Here is a 10,946-nt window from a genome sequence, read left to right on the forward strand (position 1 = left end):
ACTCGTACACATAGGCAACTGAGTTAAACTCATTCTACTGTTCTTAAGATTTACCCCACATGTCATGCATATTCTACAAGTTAATGCCAACCACAGATTCACAAATAGTTGATTACACATACTAGGAGACAAAAGTAAACAATCATACAAACATAGCCCTATCCTGATGGCAACATCATTCATTATCTATATTCACAAGAAGGTGCTAACATAAATGCCATTTTTATTTAATGGACCAACATTAACAATAGAATAGGACTTAAGAAAGGAAAGATGCAAACCTAAAGTTAATCCTAGAAAAGAAAAAAATGTAAACTTAAAGTTAATCCTAGATATGCCGATTCTCCTAGATAGCACACGAGAGGAAAAAAATATCGACAGCACAACCCCCCATGGTACAAGTACAACACCCCTATAGAAAAATATATGCATTATCCTAAAAGCATCAAATAAAAGTACAAAGAAGTAGGTACACTTGTAGTGCCTCTTATTCATCTGAGGTGTCTGTGAAGTATGGTAAGGAACCTATATCCTCACCTGCTGTAATGTTCACCCCTATGGTTGTGGGGGTACTAAAAAACTCTCCTTCCAGAATTGGAGGTACCGTGTCTTGGACTGGGTCTGAAGTTTTCCCCCTAACTGGAGTGGAACTGGTAGATACTCCAGCTGCTTCATATACTACTCTCTTCTTTACTGTCTCGTCATCATTTCTCAACCTTTACTTGGATTTCTTCATATGATGATTCTCTTACTCCTCCAATATCATAGCCTTTCTCCTACTTCTCTTTTCAACTTTTCATTTGGCACGTTCATCTACTTGTTGCTTTCTCTTGTCTTTCACTGGTTTTCCCATCAGGTCAATAATTCTCTCATCTTTATCACTCATTACTAAGGCTGGATCAAAAGTGGGCTGATATGGCTGCCTACTCTTCAACTCTTTGATATCAGCTTGTGCTTTCTTAAAATCTGCCATGAACCTTGCCAAGTCTGGAATAGACAGTGAATCCAGTCTTTTGTTGATTCTCTCCTCCATGTGATCTTTCTCATCTGAATGTCTTGGAATGGACGAATTTCCTCAGCTACAATTGTGTAAATAAAAGGCTTAAATTTTGCAGCCCAAGTGTCAAGCTACTTCTTGAATTTCTTTTGCAATTTCACAGGCTTGGCAAAGTTTTCCTACGTCAACCTATATTCTGCGAATTCTACCCCAAACTTGGTGGTGCAGATTCTGACCTTGTAGATGTACTTGATAACACATAATCAGGTGGTACATAAGTGGTAATCAACAACAACATACTTGTTAGAATCTATGAAGTGTCTGGGGCTGGTGCTGACAGAGCTTGATAGGTTGGAGGTTTAGTGACCCTCATTTCAAACTTCGAGTCATCTTTGGACTTCTCAATATCCTACCTATGTGTCGCATGGACCTCATTATCTACCCCATAAATCAGAGGCACACCTGCCTACCTTCATAATTCCGTGATTAAGCAAGGAAATGATAGAGCACTGGCCACCTTATACGCTCTCACAAAATACTCATCAGCAATGATCTAACCGAAATCAATCTTCATCCCTAACAGCAAACTAGCAACAAGTATAGCCCAGTGAATATCCAGATTAGCATTACCTTCAGTTGGCATAATTCTCAATCAAACCACATCCAACAAAAATTTAGCTCTAAAGCTAAGGAAAGACTTCGCTATGCGCTCACGTGGGTTTATTTCCCAGGAAAGATTACCCTCATCAGTCAACACTCCACCTAACTAAGATCTTTAGGTAGATGCATTACACAGTCGATACTCGAGTTCTGGAATAACAGGTGGGGCTTTATATTCTGGTCTAAACAGCATCTTATTGATTGTTCGTACTGATATATCAATGGTAACTCCTAAGACTGGCACTGACTCCCTGTTTGGTAGATTTGAAATCCTTGAGCCCTATGGAACATCCTTTTCTGCCAATACCAAGTAGTTAGCGAAGAACTTTCTTACCAAATTTGACTAATATAATTCGGGGGGCTTTCTCATCCATGCCAATTCGTAATCATTAAAACGATGCTCTAACTCAGGATACTCATGCAACTCTATCGTTACAATCTAATACTCCTCAATAAATGGCAGTTTGATTGGCCTCCTTACTGTTGGTGCCAACCCATAATATTAATTTTCCCTTGCTCCATTTAGTTGCCATCTGACATCCTGATCAAGTTGCCATCCTCAGTCTCAGTCTCCACATCGGCTTCTTTAGTTTGTGACTCTATATTGGTAGCCTTAGTTTTGGTTCCAACTGGATTAGGGAGAGATGTGACTACCTTAGCCTCGTCTGGGCTTGATCCACTACTGCTTGTGTTACTGTTACTCTCTTCTTCAGACTGGGAGAGTGTAGAAAGTATTCAGTCCCTTTGATAAGTGTTAAAGGTTTGTGCCTCTTCACTCCTAGAAGGTTTTCCTTGTCTTCTTACCCGACCACCACCTCTAGTCAATGGGAGTTTTCATGCCATGATGACTTAATGATGTAGAAGTTTCACTCTAGTTGCTTGCACTTCTTACAAAAAATGACATAATACTTTATCCTGTGATTTCTTTTTTTGTGGTGATAAGGAGAATAGAAGGTAAGGGACTTGTTTAAATAAGGGAGAAGAAAGAAGATGGAGAGTCCTAAAGGAGTAACTGCCCTCAAATACTTTGTATCCAGAGGGAGTTATACAGTTCTAAGATTTGAAGAGGTTACAATGTATGTAACCATCCTATTTTATCTCTTGAAAAGACTTTGGGTCAAGTATGGGTCATTTAAATAGGCATCAGACTTAACCGATCCAACCTATAACTAGGGTTACGCTAATGGTTAACCAGACGGTTCATTAGATTTGCGACGGTCTACCAGGTTGACCATTAGGTCTTACCAAAGACATAACTTCCAAGCGTTTCTGTGACAGTCACTCCGACGATCTATTAATTATGCAACGGTCCATCGAGTGGTCCGTTAGTTCGTTCTAGAAACTTAAATTTTCAGCCTTAGGTTAACAGTTTATCTGACGGTCCATCAATTTTTTTACGGTCTGCCAACTCAACTGTCAAGCCTTATCCTGAATGTTCAACTTTTCACATTTGCTTTGACGGTAATAGTGGCAGCCAGTCAGTAACTTGACGTTCCATTAATTATTCCGTCGACCACCCATCAACCATAACAATTCTTCTCTTTCAGTAATCTTAGTCATGCATACTTCAAAAACACAACATATTGCAGAAAAACAACCAATAAGCTATGCCTACGATTATAACAACACTTGGTGGGTTGCCTCCCACTAGCTTTTGATTTTATATAGTGGCACGATGCAGTTATCTTGATTACTTAGACTTCATCGAGATAGATAGTAGCTATGCACTTTATTTAGTCCATTGGACCGATATAGAACTTCAGTCATTGCCCATATACTTTGAAGACACTTCCCTCTTTGTTTGCAAGTTCAACTACTCCAGACAAGTAGAATTGATTAACTTGGAATGGACCTGACCATTTTGATTTAAGATTACTTGGGATCAACTTCAGTTTGGAGTTAAAAAGAAGCACCTAATCACCTTTCTAAAAATCTCTTTTTATAATTCTCCGATCATGTTAATTCTTTATCTTTTCCTTGTAAAGATCAGCTCTTTCATACGCGCGGAGGCGAAACTCATCCATCTTATTCAGCTGCCCCAATCTCAACTGTGCTGCCTCATTCCAATTCAAATTCAGTCTCTTAAGTGCCAACAGTGCCTTATGCTCCAATTCAATTGGTAAAAGACATGCCTTTCTATAAATCAACTAGTATGGTGACATGCCGATTGGTGTCTTGAAAGCTGTTTTGTATTCCCATAAGGCATCATCAAGCTTCCTAGACCAGTCTTGTCTACTAACATTCACCATTTTTACAAGTATGGATTTGATCTCTCTAATCGAAATTTCCACTTGCCCACTAGTTTATGGGTGGTAAGGAGTCAGTTCCTTGTGTTGCTTAACACCATACTTTTCTAAGGTAGCCCAAAACACACGATTGCAAAAGTGAGATCCACCATCGCTTATAATGGTGCGTGGCACCCCAAATCGAGAGAAAATGGTACTTTTAAGGAACACAACTACTCTCTTCCCTTCGTTGTCAACCAAATAAATGGCTTCAACCCATTTTGAGGCATAGTCAACAACAACTAGAATGCATTTCATCCCATATGAGATCACAAAAGGCCCCATGAAGTCGATGCCCCATACATCGAATAATTCTACCTCTATCATTTTTGTCAAAGGCATTTCATGGTGCTTGGAGATTGACCCCTGCCTCTGATATTGGTCACATCTTCTCACAAACTCATAAGAATCTTTGAACAAAGTCGGCCAATATTAACCACTTTGTAGAACCTTTCTAAAAGTATGGTCACCAGCATGGTAATCTCCAACTGGGGAAGAATGACATGCTTCTTAGATAATCAACATATCTACTTCTAGAACATATCTCCTTATGATATTTTCAGCACATCATCGAAAAAAATATGGCTTGTCCCAGAAGTAATATGTCACATCATGGAGAATCTTCTTTCTTTGATGAAAAGAAAGATTTTCTGGAATCACCTCGCTCACCACATAGTTTATGAAATCAGCGTACCAAGGTATTTTTTCTATAACAACAACCAAGATTTCCTTATCCGGAAATGAGTCATTGATTTCAAATTCATCTCCAACTTTTTGCTTCCCTTCCAACCTAGATAGATGGTCTACTACTTGGTTTTCGGAACCCTTTCTACCCTTGACTTCGAAGTCAAATTCTTGAAGAAGAAACACCCATCTAATCAACCTTTGTTTTGCATCATTTTTTGCCATCAAATATCTCAAGTCTACGTGGTCAGTGTGGACCACCACCTTGTTTCGTAACAAATAAACCCTAAACTTCTCAAAAGCATAAACTATTGGAAGAAGTTCCTATTCAGTGACAGTGTGGTTCTTTTGGGCCCCATTCAGTTATTTTCTTGCATAGTAAATGGGATAAAACAACTTATCCCTCTTATGCCCAAGTACAACTCCAAGTGCAACACCACTTGCATTATACATAATCTCAAGTGGCTTTGACCAATCCGGTGCAGCAATAATAGGTGCGTCAACTAGCTTCCCTCTGAGGCATTCAAATGCCTTCAAGAAATCATCATCAAAGTTGAACTTAACCTCCTTTTCCAAAAGTTTTCAAAGTGGATTTGCAATTTTTGAGAAGTCTTTTATAAACCTCCGATAAAAACCTGCGTGACTAAGAAAACTATGCACCACCTTTACTGAAATGGAAGGTGGAAGCTTTTCAATAACCTCGGCTTTAGCTCGATCAATGTTAATTCCTTTTGTAAAAATTTTGTGTCCCAGAACAATGCCCTCCTTCACTATGAAGTGGCATTTCTCCTAATTAAGTATAAGATTGAAATCCTCACACCACTGTAAGTCCCTACTTAAATTCATTAAAAACAGCTCAAATGAATCTCCTATCATAGAAAAATCATCCATAAATACCTTCAAGGTATCTTCAATCATATCTGATAAAATAGACATCATGCACCGTTCAAAGGTAGCAAGTGCATTACACAGTTCAAATAGCATTTGCTTGAATGCAAAAGTACCATATGGGCAGGTGAATGTTGTTTTCTCTTGATCCTTCGGGTCTATAGAAATCTGATTATAACCATAATAAACATCTAAGAAATAATATCAACCTCTTTTCGCCAATCGATCAAGCATCTAATCCATGAAAGGCATTGGGGAGTGGTCCTTCAATGTCAATGAGTTCAGTTTTCGGTAATCCATGCAAATTCTCCACCCAGTGACAGGTTTGATTGGTATCAACTCATTCTTCTCATTTGCTACAACTATCATGCCCTCTTTCTTAGGCACACAGTGTATGGGACTCACCCACTTACTATCTAAAATGGGGTAAAAAACTCCTGTATCAAGTCATTTGATGATTTCCTTTTTAACCATCTCTTATATAGGTAGGTTAAGACAGAGTTGATGCTCAGTTGTTGGTGTGTATTCCTCTTTCAATTGAATTTTATGAGTGAAAATACCTAGAAGGATGCTAATAATATCTGCGATAGTCCATCCTATCACCCTTTCGTATCTCTGAAGCATAGAAATAAGCGCCTCCAACTGCTTCTCACCTAAATCAGCCACCATGAGGACAGGTAAAGTGTTTCTACTGCCTAGAAACACATATCAGAGATGACCTAGCAATTCTTTTAACTCCAACATCGGTAGCTCCTCAATAGATGGCTTAGCTGGTGGTGTTGGTCGATTTTTAAGATCCAGACCAAGCTTCTTGGGAGTATAAGAATATGATCCCATTCCCGCAAAAGCACAAATATTCTCCTCATACTCTTCAATGCCCTCACTATCAAAATTCATTAGAACTAAAGCTAAGAGCTCAATAACAAATTTCTCCTCTATTGGTATTTCCTACTCATCTTCATAATAAAAATCCATAATAGAGAAAACACTCATCTCTTTATGCCGCTTCATAGATTTGCACACATCAAATTGCACTACTTAATCATTCAGCCTGAATATGAGCTCATTAGCTCGCAAATCAATACGTACGCTTCTAGTTGCGAGGAAAGGTCGACCCAAGATTATGGGAACCTCAAAGTATACCTTATAATCTAGAATAACGAAATCTGCAGGAAATATGAAGCTAACCACCTTTACTAGCACATCATACAAAATGCAAACAAGTCATTTTACCAACCTATCCGCCATCACAAGTCGCATGTTTATAGGTGTGGGATCTCCTGACCCTAACTTCTTATAAACAGCTAGTGGTATCAAATTTATGCTCTCTCCTAGATCACATAAGCCCTTAGTAAAATTCAAAGACCCAATTGTACAAGGGATGGTGAATTCTCCTGGATCTGCCTTTTTCTGCACCAAGGACTGTGTAGAAAATGTTACAATGTTGGAGATTATCTACTAGTACATAGCTTACAACTCTCTTCTTTGTTACAAGATCTTTAATAAATTTAGCATATCCTGGAATCTATTTGAGTGACTCCACCAGAGGCACATTCATTGTCAGCTGCTTCAACATTGCCATGAATTTACTAAACTTTGTATCATCGACCTTCTTCTTTAATCTGTGAGGAAAGAGAGGCGGTAATTTTGGGAGAGTAGTCACCACTACTTCCTTTTTCTTGTCTTTCCCTTTTCCTAACTCATTAACCTACTGATAATTATAAGAGATATCAATACCATCCAACTTCTCAGGTTCTACTGGATTACCTTCTTCAAGATTAATATCTTCTTCGATCTCCTCTTCATTAACAGCTTTGCCCATAGAAGATCCTGGTAATACCTTACCACTCCGTATGGTAATTGACTTGTAAGAGAATCATTTTGAGGATTCTGAACTGTATTGCTTGGCAAAGTTCTTCTCTTTCTCTAATTCAATAGTACGTAGAGTTGGTTTATTTGCTGCTCCAACTGTTTGATAGAAGTAGAGTGTGAGTTTACCAACTGAATCATGGAAGACAAATCACTCTTCATAGTAGTCACCCCAGAGTTGGTAGCCTCAACTCTCTTTAATAATTTCTCCATCATTTCCTCCATGGATATCTTGCCAGATCTAGTTGCAGCATTATCTCAGCTTTTGGGAGGTACATATAGTCCAATCCTATCATTCTTGCTCTTCCAGTTTCCTTGATCCCTATCCTTGTAACTAGCCTTGTCATATTAGTTCCAATATTGATTTCCTTGGCTATTACCTCAGAAACCCCCTGATTATTTAGATAGTTCACCTCTTCTTCTAAATCAGAGTCAGCTCTGCCTTGAGATGCAACAGCTTTCACCTTCTCTATTTTTCTAGAAAATAAATTCTTAGTCAATAAATCCATCAATATTTTCAAGTATGCCATATCCTAGGCATGTTCTTCCTTCTTCTTACATTGCTCTACAGTCATACCACCAAAAATGGTAGGGCTTGCTACCCTAAAATCCCTAGTATGCCAAACTCTACTTTGTTTGGTTATCCAATCAAGCATCTCCGAAGCCTCTGGAAAAGTGAGATCAACAAACGACCCTCCTGTAACATTATCCATCACTGGCTTCATAATAGATTTTAGAGCCCTATAAAGAGTATCCATCAAATGAATATTCATCATATTATGATTCGAACACTGTATCAACTTTATTTAAACCTCACCTAGGTCTCATAAAGAGCTTCAGTGGGAAGCTGCCAGAAGTTACTGATCTTATCCATCAATCATACCCTCTGGGAGGGTGCAAAGAACCTTTCTAAGAAAGCCTCCTTCAATTGCCTCTAGTTGGTTATAAAGTTGGGAGTCAATCTATTGAGCCATAGTGTTGCCTCCTAAGATAGAGAAAATGAAAATAAGCATAGTCAGATAACATTCTGTCCCACTCCTAGGATATCAAAAGATTTGCAAATGGTGACAATGTTCACCTTATGCATGTTAGGATCATCTCCCAGAAGACCACCGAAGAACCCCTTAAGATTAAGAATTTGAATCATAGTATTGGTAATATTGAATTTATCTCTAGGTGCTAGAGGTAGAGGAATAATATATCCTATTCCACCTATGCTATCCATTCCATCTTCATCATTATTTAGATCAAACTGTACCAGTTATCAATTCTGTCTATCCCTAAAGAGAGGATTCCTGTTTACATTTTGATTCAATAGTGCAACCATATTCTCCATCATCCCCAAATCATCATCATTAGGATTAGGATGACGCACCAGTTGGCCATCATTCTGCTAATTAGCTTGAGCTTTAACTAGAGTGGCTAATCTTTCAGCGTCTTGGGGGTCTGCCGTTCTGTCAATTAACTATGGTTCCAGTTGTATTGGTAATAAGGGTGCACCTAATCTCCATGTACTTGGTATACATAATAAATACCCCTCACAAAACAAAAATAACAAAAAAAATTAAAATTTAGGAAACTTGACCAAAGGTCAATTAACAAACACAAACTTAATTGAAAACCGTATTCCCCGACAACGGCGCCAAAATTTGATATGCCTAAATTACACCTCACTTTTGAGAGAGTAAGCGGTAGTTGTCAAATATAGAAACCAACTAAGTTGAGTGTTGAGTCCCACAGGGAATACTGTGTTCACTAACTATTCTGATTGTTATCAGACTGTTGATCGAATGTTCCTAAATAAAAGGGGTTTTAGTTTATGAATTGTACTCTAAATAATTGTAATAGAGTTGTTTCAACTATTAATTCTTTCTGAAAGTCATAATTAAATGGTATTAAACAAACTAGAGCCATGGTGACCAAGATTCTTAAACAGTCAGGGTTGTAAAACACTCTTGAGTCCCAATCAATAACTTTAATTGCAAGAGTAGCTGAATTCTATCATTTACCCACTAGTTTATAAACGTTAATGGATTGTTTATTTTTAATTCTTTCAAACTTAAGGAATGCATTGATTATTCAACCATTTTCTCATGTAGGTCAATCCCACTAAGGCATTTTACATTAATCTAAAGGTTTAGGCCTCTAGATTCCGTATAAACCCTTTCTTTTCCCAACAAGCAATTTTCTATTCAAATAAGTGATGTTCTTTGGGCTCACTTTCAAGTTTGCAACCAAGAGAAGTCATTAAAGTGAAGAATGAGTTTATGGAACATGGATTACCTACAAAAACTTAATTAGGATCACAACCCATATTAGTTGTTCATATCAAGGCTCTCATAACCCTAGTCATGGGAGCTACGCAGTCATCTCCATAGAAGAAAGAGAAATAATCCTTGTATTATTCATAAATAAATTCAGAATTCACTGAAAAAAGTTACAAAATTTATTCCTTGAATCTTCAATAGCAATGGAATTATTAGATCCACAAGTTCAGCTTGATACACAAATTTCTACGTTATAGAGAGTTTCAAAGATAGAAAGCTAAGGTAACAATATCCAAGATTTAAAATATTCCTCAATAAAGCCCTAACTAGGTATTTATATGCTCCTAGGATTAGAATATTTAAAATTTAAACACAAAAAATGCCGCATCCAAGTTGACGATCCACTTGATGAACTATCGGGAGTCCGACGGTCCATCACACGAACCGTCGCTGAGAGCCGTAAGATATCAGTTTATGTTTCATCATGATGGCTACCTAGGAAAACTATTAATGGCTCGACATTCTATTGCACAGTCCATCGATAAGTTCTCTGAAGTCCTGCATTCTATTTAAACTTGACGGCCAAGTTGGCGATCTGCCGCAAGCTTGATGGTCCACCTCTTGGACCATCTCATAGGTCTTCCACATGAAACCTTCTATTTAACTCTGATGGTTCTTTTGGTGGTCCGTCACATGATTGACGGTCCACCATTTGGGCCGTCAGTAACCTTGTTTTGCTGTTTTCTTGAGTTTTTTGCTTCAGCTAACTCCTTAACCTAAAATCACTCAAATCCACCATTAAATACAACTTTTTTTTGCGTGAAAACACATAATTTTTCAAAGAAAAAGATGCAAAATATTTTATCAAAATTTGGAATATCACACACACATAACATATGCTCAACTCAAGTAGGATCATCATGGACTCTCAACCAAACAATCACATGAATTCAACATTAAGCCAAAAAGTATGAGAGTCATAAGCATCAGACTAGGAATCTCAAAATTATCAACTCGCACAATCAACATACTCTTTACAGCAAACCACTTGCATCATGCAATAACACATAGCACCAACAAGAACATCCCACTTTTTCCTAACACAAATATTTTAAAAATTACTTCTAAAAAAGGGAATTTCCCTACCCCACACTTAAAAATCCACTTTGTCCCTAAAGTGTACTTAAAAGTAGAGATAATAATACTCCTTGAGGCCTCAAGGCCTAGTTGATAGCATCTTCTTGCATTAAGATGGTAAGTGGACCCCACATTTAGTCTTTGCCATGATCCTTAGCT

General features: G+C 37.9%; 1 protein-coding gene across 1 annotated transcript; it reads right to left on the minus strand.

The window, feature by feature from the left end:
• Window positions 1-2,179: 2,179 nt before the first annotated feature.
• Window positions 2,180-6,183, minus strand: LOC124890948. Its single transcript, XM_047402794.1, has 5 exons — window positions 6,118-6,183; window positions 5,524-5,682; window positions 5,290-5,415; window positions 5,047-5,193; window positions 2,180-2,371 (listed from the first exon to the last, which is right to left on the minus strand). The coding sequence occupies exons 1-5, from the start codon at window positions 6,181-6,183 to the stop codon at window positions 2,180-2,182; spliced, it is 690 nt and encodes a 229-aa protein (XP_047258750.1).
• Window positions 6,184-10,946: the final 4,763 nt, after the last annotated feature.

This window comes from Capsicum annuum, unplaced genomic scaffold (genome assembly GCF_002878395.1).
Source record: "Capsicum annuum cultivar UCD-10X-F1 unplaced genomic scaffold, UCD10Xv1.1 ctg2754, whole genome shotgun sequence".
Lineage (NCBI taxonomy): Eukaryota > Viridiplantae > Streptophyta > Magnoliopsida > Solanales > Solanaceae > Capsicum > Capsicum annuum.